The 22,268-nt window shown below is 39.3% G+C and overlaps 1 protein-coding gene across 4 annotated transcripts; it reads left to right on the top strand.

The window, feature by feature from the left end:
- Positions 1 to 772: 772 nt before the first annotated feature.
- On the top strand, positions 773 to 22,202 carry LOC135746330 (beta/gamma crystallin domain-containing protein 3). 4 transcript variants are annotated; one of them, XM_065264978.1, is made up of 22 exons: positions 773 to 999; positions 1,359 to 1,431; positions 2,220 to 2,599; positions 7,337 to 9,521; positions 9,609 to 9,653; positions 11,747 to 11,865; positions 13,024 to 13,195; positions 13,274 to 13,410; positions 13,758 to 13,884; positions 14,188 to 14,223; positions 14,296 to 14,417; positions 15,219 to 15,348; positions 18,791 to 18,921; positions 19,000 to 19,126; positions 19,221 to 19,253; positions 19,333 to 19,442; positions 19,568 to 19,694; positions 19,784 to 19,911; positions 19,990 to 20,113; positions 20,738 to 20,899; positions 21,282 to 21,441; positions 21,527 to 22,202. In XM_065264978.1, the coding sequence occupies exons 1-22, from the start codon at positions 899 to 901 to the stop codon at positions 21,607 to 21,609; spliced, it is 4,812 nt and encodes a 1,603-aa protein (XP_065121050.1). In that variant the 5' UTR covers positions 773 to 898; the 3' UTR covers positions 21,610 to 22,202. The 4 variants fall into 4 exon arrangements, with proteins under 4 accessions (XP_065121050.1, XP_065121057.1, XP_065121065.1 ...); XM_065264985.2 differs by lacking the exon at positions 9,609 to 9,653; XM_065264993.1 differs by lacking the exons at positions 773 to 999; positions 1,359 to 1,431 and adding an exon at positions 2,847 to 3,034 and having other exon boundaries at positions 2,461 to 2,599.
- Positions 22,203 to 22,268: the final 66 nt, after the last annotated feature.

The following is a 22,268-nucleotide window of genomic DNA, read 5'->3' as shown; positions in this document are numbered from 1 at the left end:
TATGCCAATGAAAGTGACAGCAGAGTATCCCTTAATACATAAAGTAAAATAAAACATCACTTTTGAAGAACCAAAGGACAGTGCTGTCATACAGTTTTTAACAACTGTGTGTGGCATTTTATTAACCCTTTCAGTAAAATAGAGAAAAGTCGGATGTTTAAATAAAGAACAGACTACAGTAGGTATAGAAAAATGACTGAAATGTATTTGGTATACACGCACGCACGCACGCACGCACGCACGCACGCACGCACGCACACACACACACACACACACACACAGTGTTACTCTCACTGAACACCGGATGGCGCCACAGAATCAAAAATCAAAAATAGCAAATTCTTTTCCCTGTTTTATATAGCAAATGATGTTATAAAATAATCTTCATCACAATACATTCACGATTATCCCTTTATTATGTACCAACAGCACAATGTAAGTGTAGGAAGAGCAGCGCTTAAAGTTCATTTTAATTCTAAAGTTGTTACATAAACACGAAATTAAAAGTTATTTATATTTCTATTATATATACATGTTTGAGTCGTTGTAAACTAGGTAAAATATTTGGTTTTAAAACAGCGCTAAACTTTTATTACGATTGTTTGTAGGCTAAAAAATATATGCTAATAGTTTAGTTAACCTACATTTAATATATTGCACATAAATGGAGGCTTTACACTTCAAACTGTGTGTAGATACCGTTTAAGAAATATCCGATAGCAGTTTTACAGTCTTGAGTTAAACGCTGAATTTTGGCTCCTCCCAAACAAACTTCCTCAAACACTCATCGGGCTTCAGTCTGATCTCTGATCTGTTACACGCTGAGATCAACGTACGATCGGACTAAAGCTTCTTAGCGTTTTACTTTTAAGTTATACTTTTAAGTTTATTTTTCCACATGATGTCCGATCCGAATCGGCGGATGTCCTGGCACGAGGATTTCACGAGAAACTTTTCCCGATTGTTTTCCAGAAGTAAATCATTGGACAGAAACTCGAGGTTTGTCTTTCATGTTGAAACGACACGTGCGCTTTAAACTTCATTTTTGTATCGTGTCAGTCTGTGCCAATGTTTCTTACATCATTAACAATGTGCTCAAAACAGACAGGAATAATATTCAGGGAAAAAGGGTCACTTAACTGCGAGACAGGGACAATTACAGGGTGTGTCAGCCTTATTACTCTCTCTCTCTCTCTCTCTCTCTCTCTCTCTCTCTCTCTCTCTCTCTCTCTCTCTCTCTCTCTCTCTCTCTCTCTCTATGATTTGCATGAACAAAGCAGTGAATTTGTAACTGTTGCTTGATTAGAAAAACTTTTACTGATTTGCAGATGTCATGTCATGTTTTGTTTTATTCCCAGTGAGGATGAAGCATCAATGATCACCTGTAAGGACCAAACACCTGAGCAGCATCTGGACACAACAACAACACAGGTACAACATCTGTGTGACTGTGCTGAAAACTGTGTGTGTTTGATAAAATTTACTTGAAAAAACATTTGAACAATTAGTGTTGTGTAGTGCAAAGATAGGGACCTTTAACTGCAATCTTTTTATGTCACATTACACGCATTTTAATACCACTAAACCTAACTAATAGATTAAATAATGAAGTCACCAGCATCTTTACGTGTTTGTAATTATATCTTTGTATCTCTCATGGCTGGACGTCTGATTTTTAATCCTGCAGTGATGTCTGTTGAGTTGGGTCGTTGGAGGTTCCTCAGTGAAAGTTTATTGTGCTGTTGTCAGTCAGCCTCTAATGAAATTTTGTTATGTCCGCTTAAAGTTATGGATGTAGCACTATTATGTGTTTGTTGTGGTTTTATTTTGACTAAATAAGTTGTAAATGTAAACAGTTTTCTCTCACACATCTACTGTAGCATTTTGCATGATACATTTATTAACTCATTGCAGTGGTTTGGATTACTTTAATGATGGATGTCTGTGCTTTATGGGATGGTGTGAGAGTGAGTCAAATATGAGGGAATTCATTTTTGGATGCACTGTTCCTTTAAGTCAATGTTAGTTTGGGATTGAAAAGGGTTAAATAGGTAGGCTGAGCCTGGGGGGAAGGACGTCTGCTTGAGAGAGAGATAGAGAGAGAGAGAGAGAGAGAGAGCAGGAGAGAGGGAGAGAGGGAGTGAGAGAGTTGACTCATTGTTGACACAGGAAGAAGCTGCTCACTGCTCATCTGTTCTCTTCCTGTTCTTCCCATGTAGGAGTCGCTGCTGTGTGACGTACAGGACAGAAGCAGTGAGTCACGTGTGCAGGACAGCACGCAGAGGGGTGCAGGAGGGTCAGCGATTGAACCTCCCCCCCTCTGTGCCCCCGCCTCGCAGTCCGGCCCAGCGGCGCCCCCTGTGGACGGCTTCTTCAAGCGGCTGGGTAGCTTGTTTCTCTTCAGCCAGGCAGAACCAGCCGGTGTCCAAAGACCCAGACAAGCGGATACCGACGGCAGCCGTCCGATCACGAGAGACTCGCAAACTAGCGCAGAGACACAGAAAACTGGAGGATGTGTGGATCCATCTCTCTCTGTTCAGCTGTCTGACCAACAAACACTGGAGGTGTCTGAGTGTCATTCAGAGGTTACACGCACGCAGTGAGTATTTCAACTTACATGATCTGTTGACTGTGACATTGTGTGTGCAAAAACCCTTCTCTGTATAATAATAACACCAAGTCTAAGTGAACAAAGTCTTGAAACACCAAATATGAATCAGAGATGTCCTGAGTGAGGGAAATGTATTAATAAAGTGCATAATGTTTGTTGTTAGTTATTTTTCTTGGTGTTAGTGTGTTGTATAAACGCTGTGGTGATGTCTGACCTTATCCTGCGTGTTTGGCAGTAGATGCATCACTGGGGTTCTCAGACTTCACTCCATGCGACTCAGGCCTGGCGCCTGCTGATGATGTCGTTAGCCCAGCTGTAAACATCCACAGTTCAGTTTCATGAGAGACAGACAGAGTTCAGTCCAAGAGAGAAGTTCACAGGATGATCTGAGAGCTGTAAGCGTGTCATGGAAAGTTTCTTACTGTAAGCACACCTAACTGTGAATTACAGAAAGTTTGTTGTCCCATGTCAGAGTTTTTTTCAAAGGTGTCACCCACATTAGCTGTTAATAAGACATCTGGAAACAACCAGAGCACCAATCATTTTGGGCTTATCGAGTTGTAAACGGCTGCATTTGTGTTTTTCCTGGTGAATGTGTATTGCGGGTGTGATGTATGTAGTAAATATCCATATAATGCCAGTTACACACCGCACTCGTGAGCATTGTGATTTCACACCGGCCGCATTTGCAGAGCGGCTCCTGCAGCTTACCACCAGTACAAAAATCTCAAGATCACTTTACTTTACTTTACATACATTTATGAGCAAAACCTCTTTAGTGTAGTCTTATATAACTGATTTATGTTTAATCACATTGATTTCTTGCTGTTCTGGTCCATGTAATAACATTTCAAGACAGTAAAAGTCCATGGCACCATGGTCCAATCTGTTGACTTACTGTGTGTATGGTGTGTGCGTGTGTGTGTGTGTGTGTTAACTACTTACTGGGTTAGGGTTAAATGCAGAGGTCACATTCCAAGTAGGGGTGTACCATACATTGACCATTACATCACTTTCATTTGAAGTGCAACTTGGTCTTAAGTTTGTTTTGATACCCATGCGGACATAACTTATTATGGCTGCATGTGTGTCTGTGTTTTCCCTTTTTTTTGTAGTCAGAATATGGATGGAAAAGTAAACAATGAAATGTCTGAATTTAGGGTTTGGGTCACTTTCTGTCTGCTGAGGTACGTTCATCTGGGCAGTTTTTGAAGGCCGTAGTATTTTTCACTTCACATAATATCCCACAATCCTGTGTGTGTGTTTCTGAAGATGATGTAAATGAAAAATTTACGTGTAGCCTCTTATGGAACGGCTGAAATTCCACAAGGGGGCGCATTTGTTCCTCAGACGTTGCACAATAAACATGACATCCGAATATATTCATTATAAATCATGAATGAAAAGTGAGATTCGAACGAATGTCTGTTAGTGAACTTATTGTATACACTATTTATATCGTAATTCGGTCAGAAACGTCAAGATTGTGAGATGAACAAATCGTTTTGGATTAAAAGGCTTGGATATTCCATTTCCTTGGACTTTTGCGGATTTATGAACAATTTGTTTTGGACAATTTCACCGAAGCGGATAAAGGAAAGATTTTGAAGGTAAGTAAATATCCTAAATCGGCGCCGCCCGGTTCAGGTAACTAACAACTAGATTACAGTTTTATGACTGCTAAAAATCATATTATGCTTTTTGTGTGCGCTTAATGGAATCCCAAAAGTCTAAGCTTTACAACGATGTGCCGCATGACCGTATATTTTAAAGATTTAATGCTTCAAAGTTACAATGACGTAATGCAGCCTCACGTGCAAGGGAGGGGGTGTGCCGTGTACGGCACAGTGTTCCTTATCAGGTTAAAGAACTACACGACCCTAGAAAATAAATTAGTTGTTTATTACTTTTACCTGGTGTTTGAATGCAGTTGATGTTTGAACCTGGATTGCAATGCTGCAATGCTGGATTTGCAGAAACGTTTATTCTGAAAGACGGATTTATACAAACTGTTTGTGATCAATAATATGTAAGAATTCATTTATTTTTCTAAGGTTTTGTAGTACAATCTTGCTGTAGGCCTGCTCTCATTACTAAGGGTGGGGTCATGTTTGTTTGTTCTTGTTTGTGTAACTATAATCAGGTTTGTATTAGTCTGTCTTAGTGTTAGGCATGGGCCGGTATGAGATTTTGACGGTATGATAACATTAAACCACGGTTTCACAGTATTGCGGTTTTACCATTGCAACACTAAAATGTGTTATTTTCAGACGTAAACAAACAACAACTTTTTAACTGGACACAATACATTTTATTTTTAAGCAACATACAACATGTATGCTGGGGAAAAAATAAAGCCTTTAAATTATAATTTTGTTTCAAAAAATATTTTTGTAATATATATGAAATGTAAATTACATGACTTGTAATTTTTGTGTAAACCCAGCTCATACCTTGCAAACGGTATTACAGAAAATGTCTGGTTTTGCAACCTTGACTCTTTAAAGCCCGGAATACACTGCAGGATTTTTGCACTCCTATAAGATTATTACCTTATCACACCGTGTGACATGGATCGTTTAAACTCGGGTACGGCAGGCATGTAGACTGTACGATGATGACACGGAAGCTTCGGCGGCTGCATCACACGTTAGCTCAACGTCACCATCATGTGCTCATGGTAAACAATTACCAGTATGCAGGTCGTAGCAGCAAACACACTGTGCGATGATAATGCTGAATTTCTGACACTGTCAGAAAACTAAGGCTATCTTTGGATGCAAGACCGGGAAAATGGCCGTCTTTTAACCTCTCTTTCTTTACGACATAGGACCACCGATAAAAGAGACACGATCACAGAAATCACGACGATTGTTTCACAATGGCAATCTTTCGTCTGGGACAGCCAATAACCGTGCAGTATATTCTGGGTTTAAAACCTCGGTATGCCTTGAAACTGGTAACAGCCCATGCCTAGTCCGTCTTGTTTCACTATAGCATTGGTGTTTAGTGCATTTATGTTTAAATGGGCCTGTAGGAACTCTTAAAACTCCACGTATACTAAGGCTACTTGACAAGTACAGCTGTTCTGTTTTGAACGGTGTGAGGGTCACTGTAAGAGTAAACATTGTAATCAATGTTAATGTCAATAAAGGACTAACCAGTTAGAGAGTTACTGTAAGAGTGAACAGCATGAGGGTTATGTTGAGACACTCCTTTCTATAGCTGCTGCTTATAAATGTTTAATAAGAATGTACTGGAACTGCTGTTTGAATGTCTGCTTTTTTCTATGACACAGTGTCTGCTCCACAAGCGGTCGGTCCACTTGAGTCACTGTGCCCCCTTTTTTCTTGATATAAGATTGAACTTGATCATTTAAAAAAAGGGTGTTGCAAATTAATTTGGTTATACAATGAACACTGGTTAAAATTAATAACTAAAATTAAAATAAAAACTAACCCATAATGCAATGTTAACATAGTCAGCCAATTACATAGTAAGCCACTACATTTAAACAACACAAAGTTCTTGAAGCTATTCCCAGTGTTTTGTCTGCACTGTAAGTTGCTGTCACGTTTGGGGCCTTCATTCATGCGTGAGAACTCATTCTCTGTTTTTAATAATGTTTCACGGACCACAGATGAGCCATGGGCCACACTTGTTAGTCTCAGCTTGTGAATCTTGCATTTGAGCGAGACAAAGAAATGTTGCGACAAACAAAAGGACCTCTTAAAAAATGTGTCTCCTCGCCTTCAACTCTTCTGAAGGTAAAATGCCTTTTTGCCTTAGTACATTCTGTTGTAGATCTGTCAGTGACATTGTTTTCTTATGCTGTTATTCAGTTATGTGCTGGTCTTTATGATTTGCATGGGTTATCCATGCATAGTCTTGCACTTCAACATCATGATAAGTTAGGGTTTTACTCTTACTCCAAATTATTTGCGATAACAACCAGACTGGCTGTACATTATCCTGCTAATTCCACATCTAGTTGCTATACAAGTAAACATATAGACATACAGTTTTTATTTGATATTTTTTATTAGCTTTTTTTTAAGAAATACACACCTTCTGCGAGGGAAATACGCTACATAATGGGTATAAGCCAAGACGCATTAAAACAAGTTTAAAGTCAAAAGACGAACATTTGGTTTAATCTGTGGAAAAAAATCTCATATATGTTAATAATTAGGCATATTTACATGTATTAATTCATAGGTATGAAACTGTGCCTGTAAAGATGACTTACTCGCAGTACCCGGGTTAGACTGGGTTAGTTTTAGGCGGTTGCTATCTCGGAATAAAATACCTTGGAATGTTGTGACTGGCCAGTCAGAACCAAGCATTTTAGAGTGCCATGTAATGATAATAATATACTACTACTACTACTACTACTAATAATAATAATAAAATAATAAGGTGAACAAGGTATACACCCCCCCCTCCCAGTGAAACATGGAAGCCAACTCTTTCTGTATTCTCTGGCGTCAACCCTACTATGACACATAAAAACCTTAAATAAGAGTGTTTTATGAACAAGCAACAAGTGTTTGTGTATTCATTTTTGGCTGTAGATCTTAAAGTGTGTATATTATTTTGTGTCTTGTTTTGCTATGAAATACATTTGTTGTGTTTGGTTTGAAATCTGATGGAGATTAAAGCTTATAGCTTGATTAAAGTCTCTTGGCCCTCTGTTATTGATTTATCTCTATTTTCCTTCCATAGATCTGAGGCACTGAGTGAAGATCATAGCAATGCCGTAGACATCAACTCTGCCAAAGAGAGTTTGGAGGAGAAGAGATGTTTCGATCTAGCCTGTCCTCCTGTGGTGACATATGGAACTTACCGGGGGCTGAGGGATGCCAAGAGACAAAAGAGAAAGCATTGCATGGAGCTCTGTTCATCTGTTTCTGAGGGAGAGGTGGCTACTCGTCCAGAAAGCCAGAGACTAGGAGAGACTAACATCTCTCCAACAATTAAAATGACCTCTGGTAGTCAGGAACATCCCCCTGCTGTAAATTCATTAACTCACTCTCCGTCATGGATACAACAAATGGATAACGCTTTGACCCTTAGTCCTCTTTCCACTGACACAGAGAGTCATGATTGTGATCCAGCTGTTAAATGTGGACAAACTACTGTCAACAATCTCCCTCATGTTGATAAAACCAACTCTGATCAGTTATTTATTGGCATAGGAGACTCATTTGACGGAATACATAAGCCAGAAAGAAATAAACTACATATGCTTTCTAACAGTAAACACAAGCAGTCTGCTCAGAGTTGGACACTAGAGACTGTGTCAGTGGATCCTCAAATGAGCTGGAATCTGGAGAAGACGGAGTCAGAACTGAAACCAGATGAAGTAGACTTTGGGTTGCATAAGGATGTCCTTGAACTGGAGTCTGTGAAGATGGTTGACAACATTCTGGTAAATGCTTTTTCTGCCCTCCAAAGATTAGAAGAATCTGACCCGGAGAATCACATACTCTTAACCAGTGATTTTACAAAAGATTCAGGATCGGTCCTGTTTGAAGGGGAAGATAGAGATGGTAATGCAGAGCGGCAGTTCAGTGTGACGTTGGATCAGTCACCATCTGTAGTTCTGGAGGATACCCTTGCAGGGGGGCGCAGCCATGCGGAGGGCTGCAGGTCAACTCCTTCCTCAGGGTATGAGTCCATTGCTGGCTCTGACACTGACATCAGGTGTTGTGTGGGCATGACCGTTGATGCTTGTACAATTGAAACTGATACATCAGTAAATCAGAGGAGCCAGACCCAATCTGAACCCTTTAACCACAGTCTCGCATCTAATGAAACAGATTCTGAAATGAAAGACAGACCGAAGATTGTAGAGCAGTTACCTGCTACCCAAAGCCATAATCCTCAGTCAGAAAGCATTGAGCGGGAACAGATCTGCTCTGACTCTAAGGCCAAAACAGATGTGAGATTCCTTGTGGTGGACAGTTCTTTACCATCTGAGGCTGCAGTCCAGTCAGATGAATATGTGGAGTCGGGAGGACACGGCTCATCTCGGTGGACCTCTGTGAAAGCATTCTGCTGTAATGTTACAAATGATCTAAGCCCTGGATCATTTGAGGAAAATTTTCAGACAGAACTCAGCTTGGATCAAGCAGAGGGAACAACATCAGCTATGACTCTATCCACTAAGATGATTCAACTTGACTTCCCAGGCTGTTCCGTTCCCCAACATTCCCGTTATCATGAGCTTGACCTCGTCCAGGTGGATGAAGGCTTTGGGATAATCAGCGAGGAGGAAGAGATAGACACGGTGTTTGTGAATGACATGGGTCCCGTTCACAGTCCTAGCACACGTAGAGCCAAAGCTTACCCCTTCTCTTTGTCTCCTATCTATGAGGAGGAATCTGTGCGTGAGGATACCTCGAGGCAGGAAATGCTGCAGGTTCCCCAAGCAACAGAGGAGGAGCAGGAATATGTTGAACAGCCGGCATTGTCCATTCTTTCTCTTTTACAGTCTGTCAGTGAAAAGCTGCAGTCCAGCATGCTGTGCGGTTCAGATGAAGGCCATGTAGAGTCTTTAAGGACTGTCTTCAGACCACCGTGGGACCACCACAGAGAAGACAGCAAGAGAGAAAAGGATATGTCCAGTATCTTACTGAACCAACTGCTCACTGAGTTCAAAACTGTCAATGATCCAAACACTGAGGACGAACTTTGCTCCAGTATTAATCAAACAGCTAATGAAACCCAGAATGGACTACAGGAAGAGCCAAACTGTGATGGCATGCTGGACGATGTTAGGAAGAATGCCAGTACACCTTTATATCAGTATTTGAAATCTAGTGTAAAGTCATCAACTGAAAAGGAACCTAAAGATACTAAACACTGTAGTGCTGTATGCCATAGTAAAATTAACAAGGCCATTACGGTAAGCGCAGCAGTCAGTTGTTTCATCTAGTATGGGAAATGTTGCAATTCTATCACCTAGCTTAATTTTACTCTTACCTTCTCACAGGAAGAGATTGGAGGATTTGGAAAGTTTAGTCCTAGATCATCTGTCGTAAGTCATCTCTTTTCTTTAGGGTTCTCATGGTGTTAATGTGCTGTTAGTGTTGTGTGCTGTTGAAGTTTTTTATGATCTCCAGAACCTAGACACCTGAGCCTTAAAACAGCTCTTTGCATTTTATTTGAAGCTTGATTTATAGTTCTGCGTAGGAACTACGCTATAGGACCTCTAAGCCGTAGGCTACGTGTCTGTTTTTATATATACTTCTGCATCGTTGTTCGCATCGATGTGCAATTACACATGCAGATCGCTAGTAGGAAATGTCCATGCGCATGTTTCAGTATCAAGGCAAATTCCAAAGAAGCAGAAACTTTGAGTTATTGAGGTAAATAGAAAGCACCTTTGTTGCAGCTTGAGTTGCTAAACATTGCTCCTCAACCTGTTACATCTTTGATTTTATCGCCCCAAGTGGAAATTGCCATGAGGAAATGAGGGTTCTTACAGACTATCCATTTTGCATAGAACTGACATGTTGTTACGTTTTTAGAGAGGAATAGCCTACAACGTAGGGTTTGCGTCTAGGGTTACAGTTAGTGATGCACCGATGTATCGGCCGCCGATATTTATCGGCCGATTTTTGATGAATTTGAAACCATCGGCATATCGGCAATAGCACGAGAAAAACAATCGGTATCGGCCTATTAATTAACTGCATAAAGAAATCCATTATATGTAAAAAAAACGAGTTAATGTTGTTAATAAAATAAATGCTGAACAGCAAAAACCACCTTTGAAGGTTGTCATGCTGTCTTATTATATTTGTTTTAGCTTAATTTGTGTCTCTCTTATTATGTTGGTCAGTTGAATGTTAATTAGATCAAATCCATTTTCAGTAAAAATAATTTGATGCAGAAATAAACTAGCAAATAGACCAACTGTATAGTATTGTATACAAGTGTTTAGTATCGGCATCGGTATCGGCCAGAAGTTGTCTGTTTAAATCGGTATCGGTCCAAAAAAATCCTATCGGTGCATCCCTAGTTACAGTGTACGATCAATGCAGAAGTGTAAATTGGACTTAAGTCAGTAAAAGTAGGCCACTAAATCCTTTTGTTTTTTTGAGCTGTAAATCTTTTTATCTTATTTTTTGATTTGTAAATGTTGTTTATACATCTTCTGTCTAAGCAATGTAGAAACAACAATTAATTTGTCTCTAGCTGTTTTGATTTGACATGTTACAGGCATGAATACTGTATACACTATATGGACCGGTTTTGACCACTTTAGTCTTTTAAGGAAATACGAATGTTAATGCTGTAGCATATTATTGTGTTGTTTGTGTTTGGGCAAGAGCACGTTTTTATTCCAACATGACAGTGCCCCTGTGTCCAAAAAGAAATTATCGATTCAGTCTGGTGTGGAAGAACTTGACTGGTGTGCATAAAGCCCAGACATAAACACAGCTGAACACTTAATCACCCAAACCCATCCATGATTTGTACACAGGGGCACACAGGGGTCATTTCAGCACAGTGCAAAAAGATGAAAACAAAATTCTTTAAAATGGTATTGTATGGTATACAGCATTAATATTTGTTTAGATTGGAATAACTGGAAAAGATAAACATGTTTATTTTTTTTCTTAATGCCATTTCAGCTGGCTAAATTCAAGCTGAGAACTGGTTGATTTCCAAGTTAAAAATGCGGCTTAGGTGAATTGGAGATGTCAGATTGCCCTTCCCTCAGTGTGTGTATAGTTTTTGGACTGTGGAAGGAAACCATATACTGTAGTACCCAGAGTAAACCCAACTGGGGACCTTCAACTCTGCTGCCCCAAACATATTTATTAGAAGGGGCGTCAAAATACATACAAACAAGACATTTTGTCTACATAGTGTATATATTGCCTTTGTCTTTGGTGCAATATTTGTGTTGGTTACTAAAGTTTGTCCAAACGTGAGACTTTGAGGGCTGTTTGTGCTGATATAGAGAGATATTTGATCATAGCGGGTCAGTATTTATTTTTAGACTCTCTTGCTATACAGTGGGTTTAGTTCCCTTTAGCTCCCTGGGAGAAGGGTTGAAAACCTGTGTTCACACCAGCTGGGTCTTTTTGTGACTGAAATTGTTTTTGTTTGCAAACACAGTTATGTATCTATGAGGGTCAGTCGCTCAGCGGTGAGAGAAGAGAAATATTTGGTGATGTGGAGGATGCACAGACGGTTCTGTTTTCTCACAGAGTCACAGTTCATGCACTTAAAGGATGGTAATGACTTTTATTTTGACCTCCCTACAGTGTATATACGCACGCACGCACGCACGCACGCACACACAGAGACGCACACGCACACACACACACACACACACACACACACACACACACACACACACACACACACACACACACACACACACACACACACACACACACACATACAGACAAACAGACAAACAGACAGACACACACACACACACACACACACACACACACACACACACACACACACACACACATTGGCATATGTGGTTTACAGGGAGAATCCCATGGATTTTCTACCGTACAAACTGTATATTCTCTTCCCCTAACCCTACACCAGTCCCTGACCCCAACCATCACAAAAACCTGTTGGCAGTCTTCAATCTATGAAAAACGTACATTTAGTATGATTGTTAAGACCTTCAGTTTACAGAGACACTTCCTGGGTTTATGTTAGGAATATATGACGACAGGCCGTTGAATTTTTAGAAAAAAAATTCAAATTATTTGAATTATAACCCTAACCTTAACCAAGGGTTTTTTTTGTCCGTTATTACAGTTAACTATGCGAAGTGATATGGAACTGTAATGCGGTCAAGAAAGCTGCCTGGAACTAAGTTTGCCATGCGTTTCCAAGAAAATAATTGCACACCTCAGAACGTTCTTCAGCCAATCAGATTCAAGCATTGAACGGACCCGTAGTTTAAAGCATAATAAACATGTCATTATACACTAGTCATGTCCCTGAAAACCAATTATACCCCCTCACACACACATACATACATTTCTTGGGTTTAGATATAAAAGAGTGCATGTGTAAAAGATTACAGTATTATACTTTCTTTTTCTAGCCTGTTTTGGATGAATGCATTAAAATGTCTTCTTGCTAATGGATGCCTGCTGTGATGTGTCTGTGTTCTCTGTCTGCATTATTCAGCAGCACTCAAATGTAAGAAGAGTATTGATCTTAAGAGTTTATTAATGAATGTGTGTAAATGTTTTGTGTCTGAGTTCTTCCTGCTCATTCATCTTAGACAAACAGTTTAAGAAATGCTCTGTAATCTTAAACACTCAAGTTTGTCAGCTGAAGTTAGGAAGTTGGTCTCCATAGCAAAACGTTATTGGATGCAAATGTAATTATGAACATGCTGACTTTTATGCTTTTAGTTGGCTACTGCATGCGGATTCGTCTTACCGTGGGCCGTGTGTTCTCTTGGAGGAGGGTCAGACTGTGTGGACCAGTGGAGACGCTCGACAGAACCTGAATGAGTTCACAGAACCTGACAGAACCGACGTTACTGACATCCAATCTGTGGGCTCGATCAGGGCACTGCTGAGGGTATTCTTGCGCTCTCTCTCTGGTTGTTTAGATGATGTATCTGGCCGTTTCTAAACACATTTATATTCTCATTATCAGGATGACAGTGTTCCAGAGATACATATACATCCCAGCATGTCTCATATGAGAGATACCGTCCGACTGTTTTCTGCAAGAGATCTGACGGAACAGCATGGCCTTGTGTTACAGCAAGACCTCTGTGTCAAAACTGGATGGTATGAAGCGTATAATATTACATCACATCAGTTATCAGTGTATTTGAGTTAATCAATCCGTTGCCCATGCTAACCCTAACCTTCACATCAGATTGTTGAACACTGTTTCATTAAATGCAGAGGAAAGACCTGCGTCTGATATGTTTCCACTTAAACTTAATTAAAGACATCTAAGTACTGTCTTAAATAACAAGAGACCATCAATCGTAATCTATTATTATAGTTAAAGATCAGCCATTTTCAGATGATGACCCTTTTTTTTTATTGCCAACAAGTGGCCAAGCCTTGTGTCCAATGTGGCATTTTGTCTATATTCATTTCCTAAAAGTCTGTATTTTTATGTGTAGCTGGCTGGTTTATGACAAGCCTGGATTCAGCGGCAATTCTGCTGTTCTGGAAACGGAAGGAAGGGTCACACCACTTCTCCAGAATTCCCTTTTGTCACACGTAAAGAGTCTTCGACCGTTGAAAATGGTACAAGTCACACTCACCTTTGACCTCTTAACTCTTTTTATGCATCATGACTAACTTGCATCACATCACACTGACACGTGTGACATCTACCTTAACTGAACCCATTAATGAATATTACATCTTCCAATACCATCACTAAGATACATCACATTTCACTCTGTCAACATTATTACTTTTGTTAGGTTATTAGGTTTTGTTAAATGGAAAAAAAACGTTTTCCCCTTGATGGGTATAAACAGCTGTGCATGCAGTTCAGAGTATTTTTTTAAAAGCACGTGTTTTTCTTTGCTGTTACTGACACAGGGTGGACTGAAGGTGATGAGATCTCTCGACCCAAAGGTAAGATGGACCAGACAGGAAACTTATCTTTAAAGTTTTTAGAGCAGTAAATGTGATTTATGTTTTTTGTAGGTGATCTTGTATGAGAAGCTGAATTTCCAGGGCAAGAAGAAGGAACTGTTGGACCACGCACCCAGTCTGATGGTCACAGAAGGACTCGTCAGCATCTCTTCAATACGAGTTATGGGTGGAATGTGAGTCTCTTTCACTTGTATACACACAAAGTGATCAGTTCAGTTGTGAAATGTATGAAAATGACTTTGATGCTCTGTTGCTCTATGACGATTTCTCCTCATTTGATTCGTGTCACGTAGTGTGTTTGGTGTATCTGTTGGTCGAGTGTGTGTTTTAATTGCAGGGATAGTTAGGATAGGAAACCTATATAATTGCAAAAATAATTTTCTAGTATGCATACTTCAAAACTGAAACAGACAAAAAGATGATTTAGTAATGATGGAGGTGTAATTCCTGCACAAATGTTTAATAGAGAAACAGTTATTAAGTAGGGTTTCAAATTGTTTCTTTTATTATCCTGAGAAAATAATGTGTGTCAGTTTGGTTGTACTTATTAAATACATTTGCATTACATTAAATAAAATTTACCTTTTATTTGTAGTTTAAATGGACCAGTCTGTTTAAACTCCCTGAGCAAATGGGTCATGAACTTAGAAAGTACAGCAGTCTAGGAAGGTTTGTTAAAAAAATATGGTTAAACAACCAGATAACTTTAATTGAATATGTTTTTTAAATACATTGAATGAATAAATTCTCCTTTCCTTTGCTCTGCTCTGCTCTTCTCACAGACATGTGAAGAATGATACGTGTTCAGACCGGGTCCTTATTAAAGTCACATCACTGTAGCAAAAAACTGCTTTAAGATCTGTCTTGAGAAAACTGTGTATGCCTGTTTGTTGTGTGTGTGTATATATACACACAGATTGGTGTGTTTCTTCAAAGCAGGATTCAGAGGTTATCTGTGTGTGTTTGTTTTTTAGATGGGTATGTTTCTCCAGACAGGGCTTCAGAGGTCATCAGTGTGTTCTGGAAGAAGGTCAATACAGTAAATGTACAGCACTTTTCAGCCAAACTCAGTCCACAATCAAATCACTGCGCTACATTCAGAGCGTAAGTTTATTCTTTTATCCCTGCTCGTGTCTTGTTTCAGGTCATTTTAAAATATCTGTGTGAAATTCAAGAAGAGCAGAGTGTCACACATGGGAGCAGATGCTTTATAGCAACTATGCACTTGGCAGGCATTTTTAGCCAAAGCATCTTAAAGTGCATTCATGGTACATTTAATCAGTTTAGGGTTAAATAAAATCAAACCACTTGACCTTCTCATTACAAGTGCTGTCACTTACTAATTGAACAGATATAGATCTGAATAAAGAGACATAAACTCAATTTTTGGATGTGTTTTTAATCCTGGCTGCTCAAATAGATGAAGTTCAGTCATACCTATACTACAGTCTTGTTCCTTTTTCTTTTATAGCCTTTTTCACAGTGTTGCATTGTTTCAAAGCAACTTTTCATGAAAGACGAAGAAAAGAAACCACAGAAAACAGGAAAATTATTAAATGTATAGAATAAAATAAAGAATTTGTAGTAGTATTGCAAATGTTATTGTTGCATATATAGATTTTAATCTAATAAACACAATATGTACTTTTTCTTAGACTTTCTAACAATTTAATCAATTCATATGATAAATAACAGCCATCATATAAAAGTAAACATTTATAAAACCCTAAGCAAACTAAACTAATCTAAGCTAATGTTAGCTGTCTTCAGGGCCGGAGTGGGGCCACTTTTCAGCCCGGGAGTTTCAGGCCCAAGACCGGCCCACTTTTTCCCCAGTGTTATTCCAAATTAGCACTTTTTTCAAATTGGATAAATAAAGCAACAGTTCAGCTCTTACTATAGTTTTTATTAATATCATGGTTCAACAAATGAGGTAAAAGTTAAATAATATTTCACTTAAGATGAGAAGTTAACAAAAATATTCCTCTACACTCTAAAAAGGGCTGGGTTGTTTTTTACCCATAATGGGTATATATTGGACAGAACACATGCTGGGTTAAAAATAACCCAATGTTGGGTTGTTGTTATGCAACCATGGATAATAATAACCCAACAGTTGGGTCAATTTTAACCCAGCAGCGTGTTCTGTCCAATATTTGTCCATTATGGGTCAAAAATAACCCAGCCCTTTTTAGAGTCTATTCCACAAGGAAAGGTTGATAAATTATTAGCATTGCTAATGCTATGAGGCCGATGATTAATCAGATGCAAATAGAAATATAAAACCCAGTCCGAATTAAAAAAGAAAACAATTTGACAAAAATATTGAATCCAATATTGGGTAAATATATAGCATAACAAGTGATTTATAAGCTTTTTTTAGGCTGGTCATTTTTGACTGGGAACACTAAAGGTGTTATAGGGTTCTGAACACAACCTGAGGGTTAAATAACTTTAATTCATATTGTTTACTCATGGCCTCCTCATTTTAAGCGGGGGACTGGCTTATATGCTGCTCAGAAGATGTTTGCAAAATATTTGCAAAGTCTATGAATCGCCATGTATACACAAAAGGCTAATATTTAAACAAAAAAATGTTGGCTTGTAAATAGTTTGACAACGGTATTAGCCGAATAATTACTTTGCTAATGCTAATCATTACTAGGCTTATTTCTCTTTAAGTTACCTGTTGTCCCTTTTGTTTGTCCTCTTGAAAATAAATCTGTAAGTTTGGCAGCATCATCCTCCAATGGCTTTTTTCTTCAACCTGTTTTTTACGCACTCCTCCTCTCAGACGCGTATCGTTACGGTAGGGCCGGTCCAGCCTACCGGAGAAAAATTTAGGAAAAGACGTGCTATGGACCGAACCAACTCTGTGGGAGGGGAGGGGGAAACTCCATCACATACCATGCAGAGGCTGCGCGTTGCAGTGTCATTGCGAAACGTGTGAAGTTTCATTTAAGAGAAGATAGACTCACTAACGTGACAAATGTTAAAAAAATAAAAATTCGACCGGCCCAAAAGTGAAGCGGCCCACCGGGAATTCTCCCGGTTCTCCCGATTACCCACCCCGGGCCTGGCTGTCTTCCAGTAAGCAGGCCAACAGCAGCAAGAAACTAAAAATCCACTCATAAAGAAAGAAACCCAAAAACCAGGGTTAACCGTGAGGGCCAGTTCTCATATGACACCCTACTGGGTTCAAATTAAAGTAATTTATTAATTTTATGTTGGTTTAAAACGGTCGGCCTGATTTTGTGTCAGATGTAAGCAACTGAAAAAACACCCCAGCTAGTACGAACTAAGATGTCTTTTGCGTTAAAAATCAAGGTAAACAATAGCCTAAAATACTTAGCCAAGCTATTACATCATTTCATGCGAGGCAACAGAGAAATATGAGATGTGGTGGAGTTAAAAGTAAATTATGTTTTGAAATGTTGAAAGATACTTAAAAAAGATACATGTAAGGTTACCCCGACTATAAACACATGTATGATGTAAGAGATTAACACTGGGATTGGCTAGGGATTGTCAAAGTTTTAATACATTTTGAAATTTGTTTACATCACAATACATGACGTCCTAAGATAGCAATCAAAACCTTTCTACAGTGAGCAAAACATGGTAAACACAAACATCAATGTCTTATGTTCAGCCCCTTCAAAATTAACCGAAGAGTAACGTAAATGATGATGAACAGTACAGAAACATACAAATGAAAAATGATCAAAATAAAGACGATCCGAGTGGTGAGAAAATGGGAATGGGGAGTAGAGCATTCTCACATGAAAAACTATTGTAGATAACATGGTACTATAGTAAACTGTAGAAGTATTTCACGACAAACATTACACGTCATTGACACAGAATGCATGTTTTGTAAAACATTATGGTGTACTCCACAGCTTAAAATGAGTATTACAGACAGGTTTGGATTTTTTGAAGTAATGAATATATTTCTTGTGTTTCTATAAGTGGAGTTCAGTAGTAGAAGGTGTATATATTTTTACGCCCGCGGCCGGCGCATGTTTTCAATTGTTTCCAATGGAAGCTCTGCGTTTTTCAAATAAGCCAGCAGCTAGCGTTTTTTTTCGCACTGAAAACCGGTGCTCTGTGCTGAGAGTTAAAAGGGATTAAACTTTGGGTGAAAAGCTCCGCTCTTCAATGTCAGTTCTCACACGGCCGTCCAATCACAGTGGAGGAGGGGTGGGACAAGTATCACAACAACCAACCGGCTCACAGCTCAAGTATCACAGCTACCAAAGCGTTCGGATGAAGAAACTGGCGCTTAGCTAATAAAACAGCTGGCAATCGGTGTCCTACATGCGTTTTCAGCCGTGTTTAAAAGTTTTGGTGTGCACAACCCCTTAAAGTCTTCATAGTCACCCTTTAAGTAGAAATACTTCACTACTGTCCACCTTTGCTTACTATGTATTCTTATGTGAACGTATGTAAACACTTTTTTAGATTAGCAGGGGTGAATGCTGATGATGAACACAGATTTGCTAATAGCAACATGTTTTCTTGTTGTTTCGGATGATGACCGCAGGATTTCCTGGAGCCGACAGTTTGTCTGAAGAGCTGTGATCAGGAGATCAGCGTGGTGGATGTGGACGTTCCTGACCTGAAGCTTTACGGTCCAGCTGGAGAAGCAGACAGCATCCATGTGATGAGTGGAGTGTGAGTATCAGATGAGGATCATTTGATTGTGAGACTTTCTCTGAGAAGTCTTATATTTCTTATGTTTGTGTCTTTCAGTTGGGTGGCGTACAGTGAGCAGGGATTCACAGGAGAGCAGTATGTTCTGGAGAAAGGACGCCATCCTGGGGCTCTTGAATGGGGCAGCGGGCAAAGTTCACCACGCTCACTGAGGCCAATTCGCAGGGCAAGTGTCTTACATTGGTTCTTGGGCTGTAAGGGAGTACGTAAAGTGTCAGGTGCACATGTTACATAATCAATCCATCTTGTACTCATTTCAGGAGGTTTGCGGTATTGCAGAACCAAAGTTTTTGGTATGTTTTCATTTTATGTGCCAGTGACATAAATACGAGTCTAAGTGTGTGATGCTAACATGCTTCTCTCTGAGCGCAGTTACGCGCTTACACCCAGCCGCATTATACCGGTGAGGTCACAGAGTTTGTGGACGAAGTCCTAGACTGCAGCTCTCCGGGCATGGCATCATTCCGGGTGATCCGAGGAAGGTGAGAGTTTGACAGCTACAGAAGATTCGCTATAATCCTATTGTTATAAATCAGTGATCAGTGGACCTCAGGCAGCATTAAATTACAATAACACCTGCGCTCTTTTCTCTGTTTTCCTGGTTTAGTTGGCTGCTGTTTGATGAGAAGGGTTACTTTGGTAACCAGTATGTCTTGGTGGAGGGTCTTTACCCTGATCTCACTTCATTTGGCTGTGTGTCAACAGCCGTCCGGTCGCTAAAGCCAATCTCATACGTGAGTTGAAAGAGAGGACATATTTTATAAGTACATTTCATTTCGTGAAGTCATTTCATGAGTGACCAAATAATGACATTTCCTCTCAGACTTTTACAGATCCCTCCGTCAGTTTGTTCTCTCTTAGCAGCTTTGAGGGACCTGAGGTAACTTTATATTCTGATGTGGAGAACATGGATCAGTTCTTCAGCCAGTCTCTGAGAGTCAACAGCGGCCTGTAAGAGCTTTCACGTCGCTCTGTTCATACTAAATCATTGAGTATTAGTCTCAGAGACATTTCACTGTCGTCCGGCAGGTGGGTGGCTTATGAATACAATCACTTTAATGGTCGTCAGATGCTTCTGCCACCTGGAGAATATTCAGACTGGGGAAAACACTGCAACTGGGACACGATTGGATCATTAAAGTTCCTCAGACAGGTCAGCTACAAGAATGATGAGTTTTGCTTTTCATATTATTTAATACGGACATTGTTTCGACATTTCATTGGCCATAAAATGTGTGTCAGAGTGAAATCCACACATCCAGTTTCACTGTAGAAATAAATGGATGTATTTGTCAAGGTGTTGCAAGGTGGCACAAGACGCCAGAGGACTGTCATACTGCTAGTCTAAAGGACAGAATAACAGTTAATATTAGCCGTCTGTCTATTTCTGACACTGTCCATGTGTGTTTGAGTTGCGTGGATGCTAACAGTTTATTTTATCATTGGTGAAGGCTTGTTTGTGTGTGGGTTACAATTATAACATATAATCCATTTCATATTTTAAGACATTATATGAATTTACACTTAATAAACATATACATCTAAATCATGACCATTATGCTCTATTTTAACAGGAAGTTTGTGTCAGTCTGCAGATAATTCTTGTTTAGTCTTTTTATAATCATCATAAAAAACTCTGTGTCTGATATTAGTAATCATAGTTTCATAACAAATAGGGTTAGCAATCCACCAAACCTTTGAGAAAGCACACAAGGTAAAGCAGATCTTGTCAACAAGTCTCTTTGTCCTAAACTTAAAACCTTTAATTTCTCTTCAGCCAAAAGTACAAATTAAGCTGCGTAATCGAGGTCTGGGCTCCGTCCTGACCATTGAGAGCGATCCGGAGGATTCGTTTCCAGCAAAAGTCTTCCTGAGTTCTGCTGACTGCTTACTGAAAACACAGTGCTGGATCTTTGCTGATGGTCTTCTGAAAAACCCGGTCAGTTTTCTTCCTGTCTTCAGGTGTAGTGAGCACTGCTTGGACATATAGTTGCAGATGCACTTTTGGCGATCTCTCCAACTGTACTTTTCTGTCCTCTTATTAAAATATTGTCTATGAAAATAAAGACAAAGTAACTTACAGAAAAAGGTTTCTGTATCATATTTCCTTTGAATCTTAAGGGAAAATTTAACCAAGACTTGAGCTGAATCTCACATGCATTGTTGTTTCTGAAACAGCATATTGTTCAAGTTTTGTAAAAAATCTTTACTTGTTGTCATGTAATATCAGGTAATGACTTATGAATCACAATCAGGCATGAACATAATTACTATTTCAGAACGATTATTTGTGAATGATTGATTTTGTGATATTTGAATAGTTGCGTAGGGGCTGTCTGTCTGTGATTGGAGCAAAGGCGTGTGTGGGGGCAAGAGTGGCATTATGGGAAGAGCATGGGCGCATGAATCAAAGGTGGACTTTTAATGAGGATGGTACCATCTCATCTCATTTGAACCGTAGCCTGGTGCTGGACCTGAAAGGTAAGATTGAACTTAAATTAGTTAGTTCTCATATTTTCTTTCTAAGTATCTGATTCTGATCATAATGTCTTTTTGTCCGTCTAAGGTGAAAGTGACAGAGAGCATCTCATTTTGAGTCAGCTTTGTGCCAACAAGGTCACTCAAACGTGGGACATGGACGTGTTGTGACGCTGAAGCTTTCATACATCCAGACATTATATCAAGGTGTCGACCTTGGCTAATGTAGCCTGACTTCATTTCAACCACTCACAAGTGGCAATAATTGAGTAGTGTCTGTTTCTCTGAAAAATGTACAGCCTTGATTTAAGTCACTGTCATTAGGGAAACCAGAATGAAATGTTTTTTTTTTTTGTGAAGCACATTTGCACTATCAGAACCCTGCGTGCCGGTCATGTCATCGGTTTAAGAAATCGAGTGACATGCTTGGATGTTTCAGGTAACAACTTTAATCAGGTTAGGGAAATCAAGTTGCACATACTCAAACTTTTGGCTAATGGCATTCAGATAGTTTAAGTCAAAGCTACTCATTTTGCTGGAATGTTGCTGAACAGTAATCTGCTTATAAAGCAAGAAATGTACAGAGAGCAATGTTTATCTGTTAATGTGTACAGCAGTGTCAATGTAGTTGTTTTCTTCCAGAATGACTCCTGAAAATGTATGTTGTAAAATATGTATATTCATTAATGAAATGTGATACATTGTGTGACAACCAACTATCACAGAGGACATGGAAAATTAAACATTGTTTTATTCAGTAACAATAGACACCTTTGTAAATTCAGTTTTGAAAAGATCTCAGTCAGTCACCATCACACTAGGGTGGCCAT

This window comes from Paramisgurnus dabryanus, chromosome 10, assembly GCF_030506205.2.
Source record: "Paramisgurnus dabryanus chromosome 10, PD_genome_1.1, whole genome shotgun sequence".
NCBI lineage: Eukaryota > Metazoa > Chordata > Actinopteri > Cypriniformes > Cobitidae > Paramisgurnus > Paramisgurnus dabryanus.
The sequence above is the reverse complement of the archived record's forward strand: the minus strand, read 5'-3'. Positions and strand labels throughout refer to the sequence as shown.

What these genes read in the sequence shown, in the direction of transcription:
- LOC135746330 (XM_065264978.1), top strand. Translation starts at nt 899, where the DNA reads ATGATGTCCGATCCGAATCGGCGGATGTCCTGGCACGAGGATTTCACG. An exon ending in CTCTGTGTCAAAACTGGATG is followed by an intron (nt 13,411 to 13,757) that starts GTATGAAGCGTA and finishes TTTTATGTGTAG; the next exon opens with CTGGCTGGTTTATGACAAGC. An exon ending in TGAGATCTCTCGACCCAAAG is followed by an intron (nt 14,224 to 14,295) that starts GTAAGATGGACC and finishes TGTTTTTTGTAG; the next exon opens with GTGATCTTGTATGAGAAGCT.